The 26,392-nt window shown below is 44.8% G+C and overlaps 1 protein-coding gene across 1 annotated transcript; it reads left to right on the forward strand.

The window, feature by feature from the left end:
• The first annotated feature begins 5,485 nt into the window (after positions 1 to 5,485).
• On the forward strand, positions 5,486 to 25,373 carry LOC121540078 (tripartite motif-containing protein 16-like). The gene is made up of 6 exons (XM_045218704.1): positions 5,486 to 6,082; positions 7,454 to 7,549; positions 23,844 to 24,077; positions 24,213 to 24,372; positions 24,499 to 24,558; positions 24,794 to 25,373. The coding sequence occupies exons 1-6, from the start codon at positions 5,486 to 5,488 to the stop codon at positions 25,306 to 25,308; spliced, it is 1,662 nt and encodes a 553-aa protein (XP_045074639.1). The 3' UTR covers positions 25,309 to 25,373.
• The last annotated feature ends 1,019 nt before the right edge of the window (positions 25,374 to 26,392 follow it).

Here is a 26,392-nt window from a genome sequence, read left to right on the forward strand (position 1 = left end):
ACTGTCACCTGTCTCAATACTGTCACCTGCCTCAATACTGTCACCTGTCTCAATACTGTCACCTGTCTCAATACTGTCACCTGTCTCAGTACTGTCACCTGTCTCAATACTGTCACCTGTCTCAATACTGTCGCCTGTCTCAATACTGTCACCTGTCTCAGTACTGTCACCTGTCTCAATACTGTCACCTGTCTCAATACTGTCGCCTGTCTCAATACTGTCACCTGTCTCAATACTGTCACCTGTCTCAATACTGTCACCTGTCTCAATACTGTCACCTGCCTCAATACTGTCACCTGTCTCAATACTGTCACCTGTCTCAAAACTGTCACCTGTCTCAAAACTGTCACCTGTCTCAATACTGTCACCTGTCTCAATACTGTCACCTGTCTCAATACTGTCACCTGTCTCAGTACTGTCACCTGTCTCAATACTGTCACCTGTCTCAATACTGTCGCCTGTCTCAATACTGTCACCTGTCTCAGTACTGTCACCTGTCTCAATACTGTCACCTGTCTCAATACTGTCACCTGTCTCAATACTGTCACCTGTCTCAATACTGTCAGCTGTCTCAATACTGTCAGCTGTCTCAATACTGTCAGCTGTCTCAATACTGTCGCCTGTCTCAATACTGTCACCTGTCTCAATATTGTCATCTGTATCATCTGCACAGACTATATTAATACTTTGTTCAGGTCACCTGAAGGGGTCAAGGAAATTCTCAAATTTGTTTGACTGAAAATCTTGAAGTCCAAGACTGAAAGAACTCTAATGGCTTCCTCTCCTCCTCATGTCCTCTGTCTCATCTACAGTGACTATATTGATACATGAGAGGTTGTCATACTGGACCTGGAAGATATCCACCAGAACACCCGAGTGTTTATGGTCATCAACATGGCTAAGAAGAAGAAGAAATGCTCCAGATTCCCTTCATGCAGTGTGTTTGGGTAGAAGGTACCTGTAGTTGGACAGGAGAACAGTACTATCAGTGGCCATAGGACTGAATCACCATAATGCAGACAGAACCCCATCAACCATTCCAACATGAATGTATGTTCCTCTTCAGTTTCTATGGTTACGATGATGCATCTGTTAGTGAAGCTTTACCTCCAGAGAGTAGGTAGACCAGCTGGATGATGAGGGCTCCCAGGAAACAGCTCCTCTGTAGGACAGGGGAGGAAGTGCAGGGAGATGCATCTGATATGACTGGGTGTCAGGTGGAAGGAGATCACAGAGCCTGGAACAGAGAAGAGAGGAAGACTGGGAAGAGAAAGAAGCATTCATTTGTTTCAAACGTCTCTTGTCTGTCTCTAATACACCAGTAGGGGGCATCCTAACCCTAGCTTCCAGAGTTCAGAATACTATCCTCCGTGTTGGCAGTTGGTTCCAACACTCCACATTCTAACTTCATCCTAACTACATATGGTGTCCATTGACATTCGAAATCGCAAACCCAGTTTGTCTCTGTGTACGAACAGTGTAGCAGCAATAGGTGTGTCAGAAATACGTGCTCAGCCAGCCCCAGTAGGATGTACTGTGGGAGCCAGCTGGAAGCAGGCCATGAAGGACACCTGGAGCACCTTCCCTGACAGGGCCTGCTCCGTCAGAGGATAGCCCTTCCTGTGGACCTCAGACAGGCCCGCTACCAGGACAGACTGGGCCGCACACGCATGACCCAGCACTGAGAGAGGAGAGGAGGGAGGGGACAGGGAGAGAAACAGAGAGAGAGAGAGAGGGAGAGAGAGAGAGACATTAACATTGACTGGCTCATTGATGTGGATGGTATTTGTGTGTGTGTCTGTGTCTGTGTGTGTGTGTGTCTGTGTGTGTGTGTGTGTCGTGTATGTGTCTGTGTGTGTCTGTGCGTGTGTGTGTGTCTGTGTGTGTGTGTGTCGTGTATGTGTCTGTGTCTGTGTGTGTCTGTGCGTGTGTGTGTCTCTGTCTGTGTGTGTGTGTGTGTGTCTGTTTGTCTGTCTGTCTGCCCGTGTGTGTGTCTGTGTGTGTCTGTGTCTGTGTGTGTGTGTGTGTCTGTGTGTGTGTGTGTGTGTCGTGTATGTGTCTGTGTGTGTCTGTGCGTGTGTGTGTCTCTGTCTGTGTGTGTGTGTGTGTCTGTGTGTGTGTGCCGTGTGTGTGCTTACTGATGACTCTGTCGGGGGAGAAGGATGTTGTGATCTCCACATGAATCTAGGTAGCCATAACCAAATCAGCTAGTCACTGAGAGACGATATATCAACACAGAGATGGGCAAAATATACTGTACATCAAAAATGGATCTTGTTAAAAATACCAGATACTGTAAAGACTAATGTATCAAACTAAAATACAAAATACTTTTGTAGTTGTATGTAGATAAAATACAAATACATACAGGTAAATACATTTGCTAGTATACACCTTCACTACAACAACATTCTCAGTGACGGAAGAAAACAGCTTTTAACTTTCTATGACTGTGATATGAGATTGTTCATCTACCTTAGTTGAATGTACTGATGGTAAGTCTCTCTGGATATGAGTCTCTGCTAAATGACTAAAATGACAATGTAAAAATGAACAATTGCAAAGCACACTGGGTATTATTATTGGCCTTCTTTTGGGTGCAGAGCTCATTATTTTAATACCCAGCATATTTTTCAAGTGTTCTTTTTTACATGTATATGTAGTTCATTTAGCAGACGCTCTTATCACACCTTAGTGCTATCAGACTTCTGATACCAATGCAGGGTGAAAGTGGGGCCACAAGATGTGAATCGCTATTTAAAAAATGGTATAGAAAAGTATTTAGTATTTTCAAAATACATTGGAGTGTAGTTCATCCCAGCATAATTCAAATGACTAAATACTCAGAAGTAATTAATATATGTATTTCAAATGCATGTAACATAAATACAAACTATCTTTGCCGACTACCAAAAAATCTGTGTACACTTCGTTATCAAAGAAACCACACCCCCTCTACATACAGAGTACACATTTTTGTCATTTACTAGTCACTTTATCAAACCATAGTGACATCAGACTTCTGATACCAATGCAGGATGAAAGGGGAACACAAAATGTCCAACCCCTATAAAGAATGGGATAGAAAAATGTGTTGTATTTTACAACAACAAAATGTTTTTACAAATTACAGGTCTCAAAAGTATCTTGTTCCAAATACATAGGATTGTAGTTCAGGCCAGTGCAATACAAATGACAAAATAGTCAAAAGTCATTGAAATATGTATTTCAAATACGTATTAACAGAGATACTGCCCATCTCTGTCTCCACATTATCTTCTGTAACATGTTGAAGGGAATGCCTGCTGTTGGAAGCGTACTCCACCCTAAAGCCACTCTCCAATTAGGGCCACATCCTAGTTAAGCAGTACACCTTGCTGCAGTCAACTCTCTATGCCCGTTTGGTGAGCCACCATGCGGCTGGTGGGTCTCCAACCCAGCCACTATCTCAAAGACTATGGACCTCTTGATGAACTCTTTTGATGTAGTTTTGATTGGTATGGTGGCCAAAGACATTTCAGTTATAGTTTTGACTTAAAGGGATACTTCAGGATGTTGTCAATGAAGCCCTATATTTACTTCCCCAGTCAGAGGAACTTGTGGATAACATTTGTGGTGACAGAAATTGACTTAGGTACAAGGTAATTAAGGAAGATGACATACAGTTAGTCTTAAAGGTACTAAACGTAAGTTATTGTGTGAAGAAGATATAATGAAGAAAACATTCTGCCTGTAAAACTTCATTAGAACAGTGTGTCGCACAAGTTCCTCTTTCTGGTCCTCTGTCTAAACCAACTGTTCTAGGCGGAGTGCCAAAAGAGCTTCTGGGTGAGGGGCAGCATCCTGTTGTTGATCCTCTGTCTAAACCAACTGTTCTAGGCGGAGTGCCAAAACAGCTTCTGGGTGAGGGGCAGCATCCTGTTGTTGATCCTCTGTCTAAACCAACTGTTCTAGGAGGAGTGCCAAAACAGCTTCTGGGTGAGGCGCAGCATCCTGTTGTTGATCCTCTGTCTAAACCAACTGTTCTAGGCGGAGTGCCAAAATAGCTTCTGGGTGAGGGGCAGCATCCTGTTGTTGATCCTCTGTCTAAACCAACTGTTCTAGGCGGAGTGCCAAAAGAGCTTCTGGGTGAGGCGCAGCATCCTGTTGTTGAGATAGAAGTCACAACAGCTCAGCATTAGGGTTGAAAACTGAGATGTGTCAGTTCTCAGAACCCTGTTCCGAGAACTGAAACAACACCCTGATCTCTTGAGTTTGTAAGTGATTGCCCAGTAATTATGCTCTGAGGAGAGATAGGTATTTTATTTTGCCTTTTCAATGCCTTTTCAAAGTGATTTGTGAAACATTTATTTTTAATAAAACTCCAGGACATTTTCCTGTTTAAACCGGTCCTTTGCCTCCAGTGTCCTGGTCCTAAAAACCCCTGCAGACAGAGTATTCTACTACCACGGATGGGTAGAAATTACTACATACAATTACAAAATACAGATACAAAATACCATCAAGATCAATGTATCAAAATAAACTACTAAATACTTGTATTTTGTAATGTATTTCATTCAATGTAATGTATTCATTTTAAATACAAAAACACATTTGCAAGTAACCGATCCGAACACCAACAACATTCTCAGAAACAGTGACAAAACCTTTTTTCTTGCTATGACAGTGATACTGTATTTTGCTATCTACCTTAGTTGAGCAAGTCACTCTGGATAAGCTAAATGACTCAAATGTAAATGTATATGTGAAAATGAACATAAGAAATTAACTGCAAAGCACACTAGGGTATTATTTTTGGCCTTGATTCGGGGCGGAGCTCTTTAGAATAATACTCAGCATGCTTTGCAATTATTCATTTTTACATTTACATTTTAGTCATTTAGCAGGGCGAATTTCAATTAGTGCCTTCATCTTAAGACAGCTAGGTGAGACAACAATATATTACAATCGTATCAAGTACATTTTCCCTCAAAAAAGTATTTATCAACATTTTCCCATATACATTTATATGTAATTCATTTAGATCATTCTCAATCCACGTTGCGTTGTGCCTAAGAACAGCCCTTAGCTGTGGTATTGTATATTGGCCATATACCACACCTCCTCAGGCCTTATTGCTTAAGTAGAACACATTAGTGTATTATAAGGCATTATAAAGGTCATTAAAATAATTATACATATGTTCTTCATAGAAACTGTTATCCTTTATATATTCTAACAACTCACATTTTAAGATTCATTATTTCATTTGTTCCATGTTAAGGACTGTAACCTAGGAACAAAACTATTTGTCTCCCTCTTGCTGTTGCATGCAGTTCCTCTCTCTCTTCCTCCATTCCTCTAACCCCTCCCTCCCTCCTTTTAACCCCACCCCTCTGGCAGAACCAGGAAGTCCCTCCCCTCCACAAACTCTCTTCTGAGGAAACGAAACTGATCTGAGTCTCTGTGTCGTCTGTCTGTGTGAGAGTGAACAACCGTCCAAATGGCTCAGCAGGGAGTTCTGCTCGACCAGGACCAGTTCTGTTGTTCTGTCTGTCTGGATCTACTGAAGGAGCCGGTCACCATCCCCTGTGGACACAGTTACTGTAGGAGCTGTATTGAGGGCTGCTGGGATCAGGATGTTCTGAAAGGGGTCTATAGCTGTCCTCAGTGCATAGAGACCTTCACTCCAAGGCCTAATCTGAGGAAAAATAAGATGTTGGCTGAGATGGTGGAGAAACTGAAGAAGACAGGACTCCAGGCTGCTCCCCCTCCTGCTCTGTGCTATGCTGGACCTGGAGATGTGGTGTGTGATTTCTGCACTGGGACCAGAAAGCGGAAAGCCCTCATGTCCTGTCTGACGTGTTTGGCTTCTTACTGTGAGACTCACCACCAATCTCACTATGAATCTCCTGCTTTGAAGAAGCACAAGCTGGTCAAAGCCACCACACAACTACAGGAGAAGATCTGCTCTCATCATGACAAACTGCTGGAGGTTTACTGTCGTACCGATCAGCAGTGTATCTGTCTGCTGTGTACAATGGATAAACATAAAGGCCATGATACAGTGTCAGCTGCAGCAGAGAGGACTGAGAAACAGGTAAGACCAGAACTACTTGTTGGTGACTGTCTGATAAACAAAGAATTAAAGATACAGTGCCTTGCAAAAGTATTCATCCCCCTTGGCGTTTTTCCTATTTTGTTGCATTACAACCTGTAATTTAAATTGATTTTTATTTGGATTTCATGTAATGAACATACACAAAATAGTCAAAATTGGTGAAGTGGAATGAAATAATTTTTTGTTTGTTTCAAATCATTCTAAAAAATAAATAACGGAAAAGTGGTACGTGCATATGAATATGGCACCACATTAAACCTGCCAAGAGAGGGCCGCCCATCAAAACTCACGGACCAGGCAAGGAGGGCATTAATCAGAGAAGCAACAGAGACCAAATATAACCCTGAAGGAGCTGCAAAGTTCCACAGCGTAGATTGGGGTATCTGTCCATAGGACCACTTTAAGCCGTACACTCCACAGAGCTGGGCTTTACGGAAGAGCGGCCAGAAAAAAGGCATTACCACACGTTTGGTGTTCGCTAAAAGGCATGTGGGAGACTCCCCAAACATATGAAAGAAGGTACTCTGGTCAGATGAGACTCAAATTGAGCTTTTTGGCCATCAAGGAAAACGCTATGTCTGGCGCAAACCTAACACCTCTCATCACCCCGAGAACAACATCCCCACAGTGAAGCATGGTGGTGGCAGCATCATGCTGTGGGGATGTTTTTCATCGGCAGGGACTGGGAAACTGGTCAGAATTGAAGGAATGATGAATGGCGCTAAATACAGGGAAATTCTGGAGGGAAACCTGTATGTATTGACTTTGGGGAGGGGGGGGGGGTGAATAGTTATGCACGCTCAAGTGTTGTGTTTTTTTGTCTTATTTCTTGTTTGTTTCACACACAAAAATATTTTGCATCTTCAAAGTGTTAGGCATGTTGTGTAAATCAAATGATACAAACCCACAAAAAATCCATTTTAATTCCAGGTTGTAAGGCAACAAAATAGGAAAAATGCCAAGGGGGATGAATACTTTCACAAGGCACTGTACAGTAGGAACTAAGGCTGTTTGAATATGAGATCATTCAAGTGAAATCGATCCACGGCAGAACAAATATGAACACAAACCTTGATTATATAGATATGTTAACCCAGATTCTCCAAATGTATCACCATTTTCTAAAGTCAAACACCATTATCATTCGTTATCAAACACCAATCAGCTCCCCTGTTTTGTGCACTGTTAAAACTATAATCATTCACATAACAATATAATAATATAATTTCACACAGACACTTCCTCAACATTTTAATCCCTATCTTCTATGGGCCCTATGTTCCATTACTATACTATTGATCTACTGGACAAATAAAGCTTGATAGCTCATTGAAGAGTGATTCTCCACAGAGGCAGCTGGGGATGAGTCAGCAGAAGGTCCAGCAGAGATTCCAGGAGAGAGAGAAGGAGCTGAAGGAGCTCCAACAGGCTGTGGAGTCTCTCAAGGTGAGTATTGTTGACCAGAGGAGACACACCATTTCACTTCTCTCCTCTAGTCAGAGAGAGAGAGAGAGAGGGGCCCCTATCCAATCCCACTGACCCCACTGTTGGGAATAGGCTGTCTGGACCCTTTTCAGAAAATATACTGCTTTATGTAACCGGCGGGATATGAACCCGGGTCTACTGAGGGAGAAAACAACATCTTGACCGTTACACCAAGAGGACATTCCCTATTGGGCTGAGGGCCGACACTGATTTTGAAGTCGAAGGCGGGGCTACCTCATCACATAACCATGAGTAACCATGACCGACTCATGTCCCCTATACATTAACATGGAGCTCTCGCTCTCTCTCAATTCAATTGAATTCAAAGGGCTTTATTGGCATGGGAAACATATGTTTATATTGCCACAGCAAGTGAAATAGATAATAAACAATCAGAAATGAACAGTAAACATTACACTCACAAAAGTTTCAAAGGAATAGAGACTTTCAAATGTTATAACTCAAGTGCAAACAGAGTGAGCCGTGCGCCAGACCGAGTTCTGGAGGTGAAATGGAAATGAATGAGGGAGAGTTAAGTGAGGTAGAAGGTGTGGTGAAGAGCTCAGAACCAGAGCCTGGCATCAATGGACATGATAAAGAAGAATCTGGTGCAGTAGGAGTTACATTGTAGGAGAACGTGGATCCATACCTATTGGCAGATCCATTTGTAGTTTCAGGGTGGGTGGGAAAGGAGTTGGGTGCAGTTGAATCAGTGAAGGTAACCTGTAGTGGACTTGTGATATTTGTTTGTGTTTCTTCTAACCAGAGGGAGTGGGCGCTCCGTGTCACGCAACTTGGGTCAAGATCTGTTTCTTGCTTTGCTCTTAGGAACAGGGCACCATTGAAAGGAGTGATTTCTGGGGTAGCGTTAAGTGTGGAGGTGGAGAAATTGAAGATGAAGATTCCTGGTGTTTGTGATTCCCGCCGTTTGGTGGGACGCAGACCCGGTGGTGAGCGTGGTGAAACATAGGAGTCAGTCCTTTTGAGTTTTGAGTCTTTACCAGAGAAAGTCATGTTATGATATATCAGTTATCTTGATTCAAGCTTTTGTGGCAAATCCATGAATTCAGGTGCAACGTTTATGGTCATTTCGCAGCAGTTTGTGGGAGGGAAATTCCAAGATGTTTTATGTGTGCGGAAGAGAATGGGATAAAGGATTGTTCTGGTGAATAAAGTGTGTGTCAACTGTTGGGATACCCATGTTGCTGGGGATCGGAAGTGTCCGGTGCGAGAGAGGCAGGTTGAGGTGGCTAGAGTCAGAGTAGTGCAGAAGGTGTCGTATGCTGAGACAGTGAAGGAAGTAGAGGAGGATGGGTCAAGGGTGAGAGATCCTGAGAGGATCCCTGTGAGTAGTAGATCTGTGCCAGCACAGAGGGATAGGCCAACGAGTGATATATGCTTTAGGAAAGTTAGCTTCTTAGAGTTCATAGCAATGGTTATCAACTGTACCGCAGAAATGGAACGTAAATCACAGAAAATAGATGTTGTGGTGGCAGCTGCAGAGAAGTATTTGGGCATACAAGATTAGACTTCAGAAGAGTTACAGGGTGTGTTGAGTGGTGGTGTCCGTCATCCCAGGCGTTGGCATGGTGCAGGAGCAGATAGGGTCAAAGTAGTGGAATGGGGTAGTGGGTATTTAATGAGTGTAGGGTTAGTTGGAAGGTTTTTAATTAAATGTTCCTTTCCCCTTTTCCCATTTTGTATCACAAAGTAAAATAGATTATAGTCCAGTTGGGGGCGATAATGCAACATATTGGATGCCAACCGCCGTTAAACTCCAAAGAAGAAGAAACGTTATATTATGGCAATGTACAGTGTTGTAACGATGTCTCTGCCTCTCTCATTCCATCACTTTTGCAGTAGTTGGTTGTGTGGGTCTCTGGTTATGAATAGGGTGCTGACAGACAATTGTTGATGGATATTTATAGAGCTCTGATCAGGACGACAATTGATTACTGGTGTACAGTTTATGGAACAGAGGTAAAGACTTGGCTTCAGAAGCTGGACAGAATCCAGTATATAGCTTTAAGGATATGTATTGGTGCATTTAAATCAACATCTGTATGTGCCTTACTGGTGGAGGCAGGAGAGATGCCTTTGTATGTACGGCGTAAAAATGGTCATTATCTTATTGGGTTGAAAGGCTGTGAGGTTGAGCATCCCACTGCTACTGTTCTAGATGACTGTTGGGAATATACTAGTAGACAAGGCAGTGGTTTTGGTTGGACAGTTGGAAAGCTTGCTGATGAGAGTGGTTTGAGGGAGTTGGAGGTTGGCCCTTCTGTGGTGATAGGGGATGTTCCTCCATGGTTACTCCCAGACCCTGTTGTTGATCTAACCTTGGTAGAGAAAAGGAAAGATTGGTCAGAAGTCAGTGATATAGAGAAACTGGTTGACAATTACATTTTTAATGCTTTTCACAGACGGATCCAAGGACCCAGATAGTAGGCGCACAGGAGCAGGCGTTTACGTTCCTGAATTTGATGTGCAGATATGTAGAAGACTAACAGATGAACTGTCAGTATACTCAGTTGAACTGTTGGTGATAATAGTTGCCCTCCAGTGGGTGGAGGACGTACAACCTGTTAGAATTATAGTATTCTCAGATTCTCTGTCTGTATTGAATAGTTTATCATCTGGTAAATCTAATAGGAGTGACCTGCTATTGGAGGTATTAATGTTATTATGGAGAATTGAGAGAATGGCTGTAGTAGTGAGATTCTGCTGGGGTCCCAGCACATTCGGGTGTGGAAGGGAATGAAATTGTAGACCAGTTAGCTAAAAGAGCTTTGAAACAAGATATAATTGATATTAATGTTCCACCTGGTAGAGGTGAGGCCAAATGTAAGATCAGAGACATTTTTGATAGATGTGTGGCAGAAGAGATGGTACTCTGAGCACAAGGGCCGGCATTTAAATGAATAGTTTACAGTTTTACAAAAAGGTTGATGGACCAAGATTCAAATGTCAGATTAGGAAGGAAGATGTGGTGTTTATTGATTGCGCTTAGGACATTGTACATTGAACTCGTCATTACATCTGGTTGGCAAGCATGGGAATGGTTTGTGTCTGGGGGGTACGGTCGATGAAACGGTGGAGCATGTGTTGTTATATTGTTGTAAGTATGTTGAAGAGAGGGAATGATGTGTAGGGTCATTGAGGTTGGGGGGGTTGGGGGGGGGTTTGGAAGGGATTGTGGGGATGGGGGAGGGTCTATTAGAAGTTAGTAGTGCTCTTCTTTATTTTCTCAGAAGTACTGAGTTAGGTAGGAGGATTTAGAAATGTTGGAAACCGTGATTGACCACACACTCCAGCACAGTAGGTGGCGGCATGCACCTTTAACGTTGGTTTGTGGACCACCAATATATCATAGAAGAAGAAGTTGGTTGTGTGAGAGATTTGTGGTTCGTGAGGAGGGCTACTATTCTTTTTTCTTTTGGTTCTTGCGTATTTTCTGAATTTATTTTCTGATGGTGGAGGGTTTGTTTATTGGTTTCCACTGTTTATCGTTTAGAGTTGAGGGGGAGTAGGGGTAGTTTGTTAGGCGGCGTGATGGCCTCAACCGAGTGGAGAAGAAACGCTGTCGCTTCGGGTGCGTTCGGAGAAAGGTGTGGAGGAAGTTTTGCTCATGGTCGGCGAACAGGTTGGAGCGGAACATCTGCACTCTGCATCCAGAATGAACAAGGCGGTGGTTGTGTTAATGAAAAGGTTTGTCTTGTTGCGAGTGGGATTTTTGTGAGGGGTGTGTTGGTGCAGAATTCGCCTCTTTCGATAAGAGTTGTGGTGGCTAATCTGCCTCGTTTATTACTTACGAACAGACCGCAAGTAGTTGGTTAGTTTTGGTAAATTTGCAAGTGGTTTTCGTGTGCTCTCGGCTGGGTGCCAAGCGGAATCCGTTAAACATGTCTCTTTTCGTAGACAAGTGTTTGTTTCTTAACAAACTTCAAGGTTACACAGGGGAGGGGTGGAACACAGGGTTTGCTAGCACAGATAGTTTTGGGTGTTTCTAGTGTGGGGATGTAGGACATAATGCTAGTGCAGACAAGCGCGACCAGCCGGCAGCGGGGGGCTAGGACTAGGCTGGACACAATACATTTTGAACACCTTTTTCTGATAAAACTACTTCATTGCATCCGCCATGGAGCCCAGTTTCATAATATTACCATATGTCCCAGATGCTTGCCGTAGTTTAGAAATAATAGGGCATGTTCACCCTGCCAGCTCCTATTAGTTGTCTTGAGCTCTGTGGCACCAACTCGCCTAATGAAAGTTCTATTCCCAGCCCATTGTTCTGCGTCACAATGCCAGCTTCACTATTGTTGGTAATGAGACCAGCCCGTATTACAGTTTTTTTGGATTGCTTACACACTAAAATTAAAAGTAGTACACTATTAGCAAAACCTTACACTCAAGAAGCAAAACATCAGCCCATATTTGCACAACTATAAGCACATTGTCAACCTTACACTTGTTGCAAAACTCTACACACAGTGATTTGCAAAACACTAAACACAGTTAACATACATTACACACAAAAATCTATCATGAAGTCACGTCCTTGCAATACCAAAGCACAGACTGTCAAATTACCACACCGTCCAACCAATTGGTTCAACACAGTCATCAGGTGTGCAAACACTCGTTTGCTTAATTGTAGACACACCAATCAGGTGTATAAGCACTATAAAAAGCAGCAGGTGTTTTCATCGGTCTTCAAGCACAATGGAAAGAGTCAGAGAAAGAGTAAGACGAGGAGGAGGAGGAGGGCGAGGAGAACGAGGAGGACGAGGAGGAGGGACGAGGAGGAGGAGGAAGGGAGGAAGAGGAAGAGGAAGAGGGAAGACAAGAAGGTGCTCAATGAGGACCGAATCTGACAAATGAGATCCGCGCAACACTGGTTGACCACATTGTCAACCACGGCCTGACGCTGAGGGAGGCTGGACTGCGAGTACAGCCAAATCTAAGCCGATATACAGTGGCAAGTGTGATGAGAACATTTCGACTGGAAAATAGGTATTGTAAAAATATCATCATATCAAAAACATCTGCACGGTTTCAGTAACTGCTTACAGTACTATATTCTATGCACTATCAGCACTTCTGTTACCTTTTCCTGTGAAATTACTGTACTATTGTATACTGTTTTTTTTTCTACATAGGATTGAGGGTCAGGGACGACAAGGGGGAAGGCCTCCTATGTTCACAGAACAGCAAGAGAGGGAGATAGTAAACATGGTTTTGGCCAACAATGCTATAACACTCAAGCAGCTCCAAGCTAACATTGTCAATAACTACGCCATTTTCAACGATATCCATCAGGTCTCAACATCAACACTGGCACGCATCCTAAAAAAAAAACATATTCAAATGAAGCAAATTTATCGAGTGCCTTTGAGCGCAATTCCGAAAGGGTGAAACGACTGCGGCATGATTATGCAGAGGTATGTATTCACTTTAGCAGTGTGATCTTGCATACTGTCTCATAATCTTTTACTGTACTGTAATATGTATACTAGATCTACACTGAACTACACAATTTTGCCTGACACTGTTTTTCAGAGAGTTTACGAATGGATGGAGAGGAGATCCAGCATGAGTTCATTTACGTAGATGAGGCTGGGTTCAACCTGACGAGAACACGAAGGAGGGAAGAAACATCATTGGCCACAGGGCTATAGTCAATGTCCCAGGGCAACGTGGGGGTAATATAACACTCTGTGCAGCCATTACACAGAATGGGGTCCTCCACCGACATGCCCATATGGGCCCTTACAACACAGCACTCATACTTACATTCTTGGACCAATTGCACAGCATAACAGCAACAAATCAAATCGATCATATGCAATACATTGTTGTCTGGGACAATGTGTCTTTCCACCGCTCTGCTCTGGTTCAGAACTGGTTTCAGCAACATCCACATTTCACCGTCCTATATCTTCCACCATACTCTCCATTCCTCAACCCTATAGAAGAGTTTTTCTCGGCATGGCGGTGGAAGGTATATGATCTCCGTCTCCAGGCTGAGGTACCCCTCATCCAAGCCATGGAGGAGGCCTGTGACCAGATGGAGGTAGCAGCAATGCAAGGATGGATTCGTCATTCAAGACGTTTCTTTCCAAGGTGTCTTGCTAATGACAACATTGCCTGCGATGTTGATGACATTCTCTGGCCAGATCCAGCTAGGCGAAGAGACAATGTCTAGTTATTTTTTTAAATTTTTTTTGAACTTACAATACGTAAAGTGACGTTTGGTTACAGTATTATGAATCTCCATGTCAACATTTTGGGCGTGTTGAGAAATAAATGAGTTTCTTCAGTCTGCAACATTGGTCTTGTGTAGTGTTTGGTGAATTTACATTATATTTGTACTTTGTTGATAGTAGCCTACTCTAATCATAGGGAAGTAGAAGTGCTAAAAGTGTTTTTGGTTTATCACAGCAGAGTGTAACTCGTGCAAACAGAGTATAGTAATGTGAAACGTGTGTGTTTCATATGGTAACAAAGTGTGGTTTTTAAAAAGAAGTGTATAGTTTTTACAAGAGTGTTTAATTTTGCAAAGGATCTGTAGTGTTTTGCTAATTGGGTGTGTGGTTGTGCTAATTGTGTGTAGTGTTTTGAAAACACGGGCCCTGTTTTGAAAATCGTGCTTAAGCAATCAAAAAAAACTGTAACATTGTAGCTTTACCTCAGGTAACTTATTATTAACAAGGTTATGACTACTAGGTGAGCAAACTCACTGTTCACCTGGGTACACGTTGTGGTGACCCACAGTGCTACGTATGGTTGGCGCATAGCAATCAAACATTAAACATTTTCTGGTCACAGTTAATCATATTTTCTTTCAGAAAAAGGTGTATAACCTAAACAAAACGCATATCTGTCCTCTTTTTCAAGATGTGGCCGATTTAAACAGCCAGAATACATTTTTTCAATTAAGAAATAACCTTTTTTTTATTTTTTATTAAATTGATTGTTTCTATATTACTGCTGGGTAATTTGATTTGCGTCGACATCTATAAGTTCGTTGGCATTGAATTGAGCGAATGCTGCGCAGGTTCACTGAGTTGTAAACTAAATGGATAGGTGTAGCTCATTGATTTATAGATCTGACACAGTTGCTACCTCAGATAATGAGCCTAGCAAGTGTCGTGAATGAGGTATGTAGTACCCACAGAAGGCCACAGGGAGGAGCAAGAGAGCTATAAACCTATTCATTTTTTTTGCTTTAAATACCCTAAACCTAACAATCAATCAATCAAATGTGTTTATAAAGTCCTTTTTACATCAGCAGATGTCACAAAGTGCTATACAGAAACTCTAACCCTACTTATAACCTATTTTAGCCTTAACTCTAACCCCTAACCCTAATTCTAGGGTAGGGTAGCCTAGAACACGTTTAGAAACTATTTTAGTAATACTTATATGTTAGTAAATACCATTATAGTACTAAATAGCATTTATTGTTATTTTTTAAATAAAACCTATGTAACCTTTATTAGTCATTTTATTATAGGTATTATTGCAAGGCAGAACACTTGATAAACAACACATTTGTTTTATTTTTTTAAATGTGGTTTGAACTGGGTGTGACCTAGTAACCTCTGTGAAAGTCCAGCAATTGGCATGTCATAGGTGGGGCAGGTTTGAGACTGATCTCCAGAATTAATAAGAAAAATACACTTTATTTCTCAGCTGCCTCACCAATGTCTTTACGTGAATTAATAACTTTTAATTGCTAAATATTTCCAATAGATGGCTGCATAAGACCACAAAGCATCAGTTATAGGCTACAAGCATAAAATAGCATGCAACCAAAGACTATGTCCTATGATTTTCTAAAAAGGTCACTCATTACTTTACAGTTAGCTATATATCTCGTATTTGGCCTGTGTTGCTTTTGGGAGAGCAACAAAATATTAACTCTAGCAGGTATTGAACACCGGCCAAATAATCACTAGTCAGATGCGCTAACCTCAACCCTAGTAAACATGCATTATATAAAAACATTCTTAATATCTGATATCGGGAGTAAACAGTCTCGGAATAGAAAAGACAAAACACTGCATCTTCCAGCCCGCCAATCAATTACGTCATGCAACCCTCGTGGTTAGCAAATCTACCTCAACATACCCCTGGCTTGTGCGAGAAGGCTTATTGATAATCGTTATAGTACAGAGTGCTCGCTGTCGCTGACGGCTCAAGCTTTTGTCGGGGCTTGTTGATGTGGCTACTTGTTCGAGAAGGCAGAGTGGCTTGATGCTGGTTGATGAATTTGACAATTAATTTACTAGAAAAATACGTTTTTGTCAAGCAGAGGTGACTGAATTAATGTTCAGGCTTATTGATAATCGTTATAGTAATGAGGTATAATTTCAAAACATGACCATAAAAACAGGTAATAATAAACATGAGTCATCATTATATTACTTCACAGTAATGTGTTTTCAGTCCTTCCTCTTGCGTTAGCAGTGTGGAAAGGGACAGTAAAAAGCTCAGGCAGGAGGAGTTTTCCTGTGAGGTGGAGTGGTGGTGTATCCAGGGAGAGAACTAAACTAATCTTCTGAAATGTCATTCATGGTCTTATGCTGCCATCTATTGGAATTATTAAGCAACTGCAGTAGTACTGAATAAAGTTTTTTTCCTTACTAATCCTTACTAAAGTAGTGATTACTCAGAATTGCAAAATAAATGGCAGGGGTACCAGGAGGGAGGAGAGTAGAGCAGGGTCAAGTGGTGGTGGTACCAGGAAGGAGGAGAGTAGAGCAGGGTCAAGTGGTGGTGGTGGTACCAGGAAGGAGGAGAGTAGAGCAGGGTCAAGTGGTGGTGGTACCAGGAAGGAGGGAGAGTAGAGCAGGGTCAAGTGGTGGTGGTACCAGGAGGGAGGAGAGTAGAGCAGGGTCAAGTGGTGGTGGTGGTACCAGGAAGGAGGAGAGTAGAGCAGGGTCAAGTGGTGGTGGTACCAGGAAGGAGGAGAGTAGAGCAGGGTCAAGTGGTGGTGGTACCAGGAAGGAGGAGAGTAGTGCAGGGTCAAGTGGTGGTGGTACCAGGAGGGAGGAGAGTAGAGCAGGGTCAAGTGGTGGTGGTACCAGGAAGGAGGAGAGTAGAGCAGGGTCAAGTGGTGGTGGTACCAGGAGGGAGGAGAGTAGAGCAGGGTCAAGTGGTGGTGGTACCAGGAAGGAGGAGAGTAGAGCAGGGTCAAGTGGTGGTGGTACCAGGAAGGAGGAGAGTAGAGCAGGGTCAAGTGGTGGTGGTACCAGGAAGGAGGAGAGTAGAACAGGGTCAAGTGGTGGTGGTACCAGGAAGGAGGAGAGTAGAGCAGGGTCAAGTGGTGATGGTACCAGGAAGGAGGAGAGTAGAGCAGGGTCAAGTGGTGGTGGTACCAGGAAGGAGGAGAGTAGAGCAGGGTCAAGTGGTGGTGGTACCAGGAAGGAGGAGAGTAGAGCAGGGTCAAGTGGTGGTGGTACCAGGAAGGAGGAGAGTAGAGCAGGGTCAAGTGGTGGTGGTACCAGGAAGGAGGAGAGTAGAGCAGGGTCAAGTGGTGGTGGTACCAGGAGGGAGGAGAGTAGAGCAGGGTCAAGTGGTGGTGGTACCAGGAGGGAGGAGAGTAGAGCAGGGTCAAGTGGTGTTGGTACCAGGAGGGAGGAGAGTAGAGCAGGGTCAAGTGGTGGTGGTACCAGGAAGGAGGAGAGTAGAGCAGGGTCAAGTGGTGGTGGTACCAGGAGGGAGGAGAGTAGAGCAGGGTCAAGTGGTGGTGGTACCAGGAGGGAGGAGAGTAGAGCAGGGGTCAAGTGGTGGTGGTACCAGGAAGGAGGAGAGTAGAGCAGGGTCAAGTGGTGGTGGTACCAGGAAGGAGGAGAGTAGAGCAGGGTCAAGTGGTGGTGGTACCAGGAGGGGAGGAGAGTAGAGCAGGGCCAAGTGGTGGTGGTACCAGGAGGGAGGAGAGTAGAGCAGGGTCAAGTGGTGGTGGTACCAGGAAGGAGGAGAGTAGAGCAGGGTCAAGTGGTGGTGGTACCAGGAAGGAGGAGAGTAGAGCAGGGTCAAGTGGTGGTGGTACCAGGAGGGAGGAGAGTAGAGCAGGGTCAAGTGGTGGTGGTACCAGGAAGGAGGAGAGTAGAGCAGGGTCAAGTGGTGGTGGTACCAGGAAGGAGGAGAGTAGAGCAGGGTCAAGTGGTGGTGCGCAGGCCGTGGAGAAAGCGGTGGTGGGGAGGGTTGCAGCTGGGCTACATGAGCTGAGGCAGGTTTCTGTAGTAACAGAGACTCCGGTGGGCGAAGGCTTGGTGGGCTCATCCCAGGAAATATTGCCTGTCATTGGGGAAGAGGCTCTGATCAGGGGGGAAGTGCAGGGGGGCAGAGACTGGGGAGGAGGAGGACGGTACAGTGCCAATGGAGGAGGAGGAAGAGGAAGAGGGGGAAGGTGAGTCTGCGGGAGCGGAGGACAAGGCGGTGTCGTTTTCAGACGGCTCATTGGATCCAGAGCTGACAGCCAGTCAGGCTGAGGGCCCAGTATATACGGTGAGAGAACTTTCTAGGTTCCTGATGGAGACTAAAGGGGAAAAAGAAGGTTCTGCTGGAGTCTTATTTGATTGATCCTGGAAGGTTTGTAAGGTCAGTACAACACGTGATGAAGAATGAGGGGTTTAGTGTCCTCTCACCCAGGAAGCGGTATAGGCTGAGAAAATGGGTCATGGGTTCTTAAGGGCATGTCTTCAGAATCTGCTTAAATGGATGGTTTTTTCTGGCATGGCGGCTTTATGGGCTTCTCTACTGGTTTCTGATTGTGGTGATTTCCCTCCCACCTCTTATGGAGATTTCACGGTTAGACTTCCTTAACATGAACGGCGGCAAAGACTGGGGGAATATGTAAACCAAAAACATTTAAATGCCATGGCAGAAATCTTAGTGCAGGGGTAGCAAAAGAGGTGTGTAAGGGTAGGTTGTTAGTGTTTAGAGCCCAAATAATGACCTTGTCTTTGCTTTCATAAATGTGTCTGCACCTGGTCCTCTGTAGCTCAGCTGGTAGAGCACGGCGCTTGTAACGCCAGGGTAGTGGGTTCGATCCCCGGGACCACCCATACACAACAACAACAAAAAATATATATATATATATACAGTGGGGCAAAAAAGTATTTAGTCAGCCACCAATTGTGCAAGTTCTCCCACTTAAAAAGATGAGAGAGGCCTGTAATTTTCATCATAGGTACACGTCAACTATGACAGACAAATTGAGAAAAAAATCCAGAAAATCCCATTGTAGGATTTTTTAATGAATTTATTTGCAAATTATGGTGGAAAATAAGTATTTGGTCACCTACAAACAAGCAAGATTTCTGGCTCTCACAGACCTGTAACTTCTTCTTTAAGAGGCTCCTCTGTCCTCCACTCGTTACCTGTATTAATGGCACCTGTTTGAACTTGTTATCAGTATAAAGACACCTGTCCACAACCTCAAACAGTCACACTCCAAACTTCACAATGGCCAAGACCAAAGAGCTGTCAAAGGACACCAAAAACAAAATTGTAGACCTGCACCAGGCTGGGGAAGACTGAATCTGCAACAGGTAAGCAGCTTGGTTTGAAGAAATCAACTGTGGGAGCAATTATTAGGAAATGGAAGACATACAAGACCACTGATAATCTCCCTCGATCTGGGGCTCCATGCAAGATCTCACCCCGTGGGGGTCAAAAAGATCACAAGAACGGTGAGCAAAAATCCCAGAACCACACGGGGGGACCTAGTGAATGACCTGCTGAGAGCTGGGACCAAAGTAACAAAGCCAACCATCAGTAACACACTACGCCGCCAGGGACTCAAATCCTGCAGTGAGAGACGTGTCCCCCTGCTTAAGCCAGTACATGTCCAGGCCCGTCTGAAGTGCATTTGGATGATCCAGAAGAGGATTGGGAGAATGTCATATGGTCAGATGAAACCAATATATAACTTTTTGGTAAAAACTCAACTCGTCATGTTTGGAGGACAAAGAATGCTGAGTTGCATCCAAAGAACACCATACCTACTGTGAAGCATGGGGTTGGAAACATCATGCTTTGGGGCTGTTTTTCTGCAAAGGGACCAGGACAACTGATCCGTGTAAAGGAAAGAATGAATGGGGCCATGTATCGTGAGATTTTGAGTGAAACCCTCCTTCCATCAGCAAGGGCATTGAAGATGAAACGTGGCTGGGTCTTTCAGCATGACAATGATCCCAAACACACCGCCCGGGCAACGAAGGAGTGGCTTCGTAAGAAGCATTTCAAGGTCCTGGAGTGGCCTAGCCAGTCTCCAGATCTCAACCCCATAGAAAATATTTGGAGGGAGTTGAAAGTCTGTGTTGCCCAGCGACAGCCCCAAAACATCACTGCTCTAGAGGAGATCTGCATGGAGGAATGGGCCAAAATACCAGCAACAGTGTGTGAAAACCTTGTGAAGACTTACAGAAAACGTTTGACCTGTGTCATTGCCAACAAAGGGTATATAACAAAGTATTGAGAAACTTTTGTTATTGACCAAATACTTATTTTCCACCATCATATGCCAATAAATTCATAAAAAATCCTACAATGTGATTTTCTGGATTTTTTTTTCTATTTTTGTCTGTCATAGTTGACGTTTACCTATGATGAAAATTACAGGCCTCTCTCATCTTTTTAAGTGGGAGAACTTGCACAATTGGTGGCTGACTAAATACTTTTTTTCCCCACTGTATATGCACGCATGACTGTAAGTCGCTTTGGATAAAAGTGTCTGCAAAATGGCACATTATATTCTATTATAGTACAGGGCTCAGTTCTCTGTTTCACCAGAGGGGTTGGAAAAACAGAGTGGGGAAACCAAGAAAATCCCTTGTTTTACGTTTGTCTGATGGGTGGGTAACTTCTGTTGTGGGGAGATGAGGGAGCCTGATGGGTGGGTAACTTCTGTTGTGGGGAGATGAGGGAGCCTGATGGGTGGGTAACTTCTGTTGTGGGGAGATGAGGGAGCCTGATGGGTGGGTAACTTCTGTTGTGGGGGAGATGAGGGAGCCTGATGGGTGGGTAACTTCTGTTGTGAGGAGATGAGGGAGCCTGATGGGTGGGTAACTTCTGTTGTGGGGAGATGAGGGAGCCTGATGGGTGGGTAACTTCTGTTGTGGGGAGATGAGGGAGCCTGATGGGTGGGTAACTTCTGTTGTGAGGAGATGAGGAAGCCTGATGGGTGGGTAACTTCTGTTGTGGGGAGATGATGGAGCCTGATGGGTGGGTAACTTCTGTTGTGGGGGAGAGGAGGGAGCCTGATGGGTGGGTAACTTCTGTTGTGGGGAGATGAGGGAGCCTGATGGGTGGGTAACTTCTGTTGTGAGGAGATGAGGGGAGCCTGATGGGTGGGTAACTTCTGTTGTGGGGGAGATGAGGGAGCCTGATGGGTGGGTAACTTCTGTTGTGGGGATGAGGGAGCCTGATGGGTGGGTAACTTCTGTTGTGGGGGAGATGAGGGAGCCTGATGGGTGGGTAACTTCTGTTGTGGGGGAGATGAGGGAGCCTGATGGGTGGGTAACTTCTGTTGTGGGGAGATGAGGGAGCCTGATGGGTGGGTAACTTCTGTTGTGGGGGGAGATGAGGGAGCCTGATGGGTGGGTAACTTCTGTTGTGGGGGGAGATGAGGGAGCCTGATGGGTGGGTGACTTCTGTTGTGGGGAGATGAGGGAGCCTGATGGGTGGGTAACTTCTGTTGTGAGGAGATGAGGGAGCCTGATGGGTGGGTAACTTCTGTTGTGGGGAGATGAGGAGCCTGATGGGTGGGTAACTTCTGTTGTGGGGGAGATGAGGGAGCCTGATGGGGTGGGTAACTTCTGTGGGAGCTGATGGGTGGGTAACGGGGAGATGAGGCTGTGGAGTTGTACTCTGATTTATAGAGGGCAGAACTCTGTGGTCCTCTGTAGCTCAATTGGTAGAGCATGGCGCTTGTAATGCCAGGGTAGTGGGTTCGATCCCCGGGACCACCCATATGTAAAAATGTATGCACATGACTGTAAGTCGCTTTGGATAAAAGCGTCTGCTAAATGGCACATTATTATTATTATTATTATCCTGGGTGTTCTCAGGTTCTGCTCACAGACCTTTCCAAACTCTCTCTGTCACAGAGAAATCAAATAGACATTTCCCTGGCCTTTCACAAACTCTCAGCTGCCGTCTCTCAGACGGTCTGCCTGTGGATCTTTATAAAAAGTTCTGGGGAATTATTTTACAGGATGTGTGTTGCGTGAGTGCGTCGGGGTGGGGGAGCTGTCGCTAAGCTGTAGACGGGAGGCTTTGACTCTCCTGCCCAAAATAGGGATTTGAGCAACTTAAAGAACTGGAGGCCTGTGGCATTGCTCTGTGTGGACTATAAGGTCTTTACCAAGGTCCTCGTTAACAGACTGAAGTCCCACCTGGACTCTATTGTACACAAGGACCAAACGTACTGTGGACCAGGACGCTCAAACCCAGACAATCTGTTCATAATCAGGAGAAAGCCTTTGATAGGGTGGACCATGAATATCTGTTCAATGTGTAGTTTTGGTTGTGGGGAGAATTTTGTGGCCTGTGTTCAAATGTTAAATAAATAATTATAAATAATATGCCATTTAGCAGACGCTTTTATCCAAAGCGACTTACAGTCATGCGTGCATACATTTTTGTGTATGGTTGGTCCCGGGGATCGAACCCAATACCCCGGCGTTACAAGCGCCGTGCTCTACCAGCTGAGCTACAGAGGACCACGTAATGTCGCGGTCATATGCTGGGGCTTCATGTATGGTCAAGGTGTGGGGAGGGCTCAGTAGGCCAGTCTGGGTAGGGAGGGGCATTCACCAGGGATGCCCTCTGTCAGGGCAGCTATACACTCTTGTTATTGAGCCCTTTCTGGGCTTGCTACGCAGGAGGCTACAGGGAGTGTGGGAGCCAGGCATAGGGTTGGGGACAGGCATAGCAGTGTCAGCATACGCTGATGACGTCTGTGTTGGTTAGGGATGAGCAGAACCTACAGGCCCTGGAGAATAGTTTGAGGGGGTGTACGAGGGACGTCTTCTGCTTAGGGAAACTGGGGCAAGAGTGAGGCTCTGTTATGTGGGGCATGGAGGGGACAGGGCACCTCCGCAGCTTCCAGGGGGTTGCAGTGGGGCTGTGGTGGCTCAAGATGCTTGGGGTGTATCTGGGCTCGGAGGGTTGGGATAGGAAGAACTGGGAAGGAGTGTCAAGCGGTGGTGTCGAGGCTGACGAAGTGGAGGTGGCTCATCTCCCAGGTGGCATACAGAGGGAGGGTGCTGATCATCAACAACTTGCTGGCATCCTCTCTATGGCTTAAATTGGCCATTCTCAACGCCCCCGGTGGTCTGCTTGTGGACCTGCAGCGCAAGTTAGTGAATTTTTTCTGGTCAGGGTGGCAGCGTTCTGACTCAGCAGCACAGAGGCTACTGTACCGTACGGAGGTGGGCTGGAGGGAACCAGCATGTGCTCTGTTGAGGAGGGCTGGTGATTTGGGGCTGGATCAGCAGCTCTTCATCATGCGGCAGGAGAGACTCAATACAGCAGGGGTCTCTGATTTCTATGCTGCAGTACTGAGGGCTGGAGCAGCCTGAGGAGGGGCCACCACCGTTTCCACCACTGCAAGTGACAGCAGAGACTGGGGACTGGCAGGAGAGTCTGGAGGACTTACTGACTTTTAACACTCTGAGCTTAGTGGGAGTGAAGGGGCATCAGTGGCAGGGGGTTGTGGGGGCTGAGAGCATGGCAGGGTATAGGTGGAGGGTGCTCTATAAGCTCCCAGTGCTGGAAAGGTCAGGGGTCGTCCAGTGGAGGGTATTACATGGAGCCCTGGACACCAATAGCACCAATAGCTGGTTGGCTCGGGTTGACCTGGGAGTTGGGGAGGGGTGTCCGTTTTCTGCAATGACAGACTGTTCATCATGTTTTTTCTGTGTTGCCAGGGTAATGCCATTACTGTTGACGCCTTAGGGTTGAGTTTGAGTTGTACAAAATGATCAACAGTGTGGAGATGTTTCAGGAGGTATGGGGGCTCAGGGGGGCTGTCTGTACGGCTGGAGAGGAGGGGTTGGATGGACGGTTGGAATGTGGTGCTGGATGGTGTATTGTACTGTGGTGTTGGGTACTGGATAATGTGATTGTGTGGAGGTTGTGGTGGCACGCAATGTGCTTTTAGGGGGTGGGGGGTGATAGTGTAATGAGGATGGCTCATTAAAAGTAAGACAAGTCAGTCTCTCTCTCTCTCTCTTAACAGCGCTCTGCACAGGCAGCAGTGGAGGACAGTGATAAGATCTTTACTGAGCTGATCCGCTCCATTGAGAGAAGGCGCTCTGAGGTGAAGGAGCTGATCAGAGCCCAAGAGAAGGCTCAAGTGAGTCAAGCTGAAGGACTCCTGGAGCAACTGGAGCAGGAGATAGCTGAGCTGAGGAAGAGAAGCACTGAGCTGGAGCAGCTCTCACACACAGAGGATCACATCCATTTCCTCCAGGTAACTCAACTGCCTTGTTACATGTGATATGAAATTAAAACTCAATGTGAAACTCTCAATCATTTGTTCTGTTCTCTCTCTCTCTCTCTCTCTCTCTCTCTCTCCCTCTCCCTCTCTCTCTCTCTCTCTCTCCAGAGTTATCAGTCTCTCTCCGGTACCAGTGTATCTTCAGACTTACCCAGCATCGTTGTCCGTCCTCTTCAGTACTTTGGAGATGTGAGTAAGACTGTGTCTGAACTGAGAGAGAAACTAGAAGACGTCCTTAAAGGAGAATGGACCAAGATCTCCACTACAGGTGTGTTGAAAATAATAAGAACATCAACTTTAGACCATTGAAAGTTCCCTACTAGTCATATACATGTGGAATATGGTGTGATGATAACATTCCCCTCTCTCTGTGAATGTGTTTGTGTGTCTGTAGTGAATATAGTGGATGTTGTACTGCCTCCAGAGCCCAAGACCAGAGAACAGTTGTTACAATGTGAGTCTCTTTATTCTGAAGTAACTAACAGTCTCTTTTACTGACACTCCTAACAATCCCTCTAGAAATATATAGCAATAGTAGATCTAATCAAAGACTGGGTATCTATCTGACTCCTCATATTTCTCTGATTTGATCTCTGCTGTGCTCTAATCAAAGACAGGGTAGATACAGTATCTGACTTCACTTATTGTTCTAACTCCCCTCATTGGTCTCTGCTCTGCTCTTCTCCCAGATTCCTGTCAGCTCACACTGGACCCAAACACAGCACACACACTCCTCTCTCTGTCTAAAAGGAACAGAAAGGTGACCTATACAGACCAAGAACAACCATATCCTGTTCATCCAGACAGATTCACCAAGTGGTGCCAGGTTCTGTGTAGAGAGGGTCTGTCTGGACGCTGTTACTGGGAGGTGGAGTGGAGTGGGGAGTGTGTTTTTACAGCAGTCTCATATAAAGACATCAGCAGAACAGGGACAGATGGTGTATTTGGACACAATAACAAGTCCTGGAGTTTAGTGTGCTCTAGTGGTGGTTATTGTTTCAGACACAATAATGTTATGACTGAAGTATCAGGCCCTCAGTCCTCCAGAGTAGGAGTGTACCTGGATCACAAGTCAGGTACTCTGTCCTTCTACAGTGTCTCTGACACAATGACCCTCCTCCACAGAGTCCAGACCACATTCACTCAGCCCCTCTATCCTGGGTTTTGGCTCATTAATGGTACTGCTGAGCTGTTTAAACTGTAGTAGGGTCCACATAGATACTAGTCGTGCTGGTGTAGTCTATAGCTGAGCTGGTTAAACTGTAGTAGGGTCCACATAGATACTAGTCATGCTGGTGTAGTCTATAGCTGAGCTGGTTAAACTGTAGTAGGGTCCACATAGATACTAGTCATGCTGGTGTAGTCTATAGCTGAGCTGGTTAAACTGTAGTAGGGTCCACATAGATAATAGTCATGCTGGTGTAGTCTATAGCTGAGCTGGTTAAACTGTAGTAGGGTCCACATAGATACTAGTCATGCTGGTGTAGTCTATAGCTGAGCTGGTTAAACTGTAGTAGGGTCCACATAGATAATAGTCATGCTGGTGTAGTCTATAGCTGATCTGGTTAAACTGTAGTAGGGTCCACATAGATACTAGTCATGCTGGTGTAGTCTATAGCTGAGCTGGTTAAACTGTAGTAGGGTCCACATAGATACTAGTCATGCTGGTGTAGTCTATAGCTGAGCTGGTTAAACTGTAGTAGGGTCCACATAGATACTAGTCATGCTGGTGTAGTCTATAGCTGAGCTGGTTAAACTGTAGTAGGGTCCACATAGATACTAGTCATGCTGGTGTAGTCTATAGCTGAGCTGGTTAAACTGTAGTAGGGTCCACATAGATACTAGTCATGCTGGTGGTGAGGGTCCCCAGATGTGATGATTCATTCTGCTCTGTTTTTATGTACAATGATTTGATTGATTTGGTCTTCAGAAGATGTTATGAATTACAATTCAATGCATTCATATTATTTGTAAGTGCAACGTTTTAATCTTATACATTTACATTAATCATGATGTATGCTGTTAATGTATGTTGGTTGTCATTCAGAACCATTGAAATGTTTTCTCAATTGGTTCTCTGTCTCAATGTAATTTTCCTCAGTATCATGGAACAGGTAGTGTTACTTACTTGCTAATTGAACTATATGGGCCGGTTTCCCGGAAACAGATGAAGCCTAGTCCTATACTAAAAAGCATGTTCAATGGAGATGTCCGGGAAACCGACCCTAAGTTTGGCATCTTTTATTCTCCCATACTGCTCAGTCAAGCAACATTAAACCTGTCCAGCA

Source organism: Coregonus clupeaformis, unplaced genomic scaffold (genome assembly GCF_020615455.1).
Source record: "Coregonus clupeaformis isolate EN_2021a unplaced genomic scaffold, ASM2061545v1 scaf1734, whole genome shotgun sequence".
NCBI lineage: Eukaryota > Metazoa > Chordata > Actinopteri > Salmoniformes > Salmonidae > Coregonus > Coregonus clupeaformis.

Excerpts from the sequence above, each read along its gene's own strand:
- LOC121540078 (XM_045218704.1), top strand. The coding sequence starts at position 5,486 with ATGGCTCAGCAGGGAGTTCTGCTCGACCAGGACCAGTTCTGTTGTTCT. Across the intron at positions 7,550-23,843 it reads AGGCTGTGGAGTCTCTCAAG|CGCTCTGCACAGGCAGCAGT; the intron begins GTGAGTATTGTT and ends CTCTCTTAACAG. Across the intron at positions 24,559-24,793 it reads CAGAGAACAGTTGTTACAAT|ATTCCTGTCAGCTCACACTG; the intron begins GTGAGTCTCTTT and ends CTCTTCTCCCAG.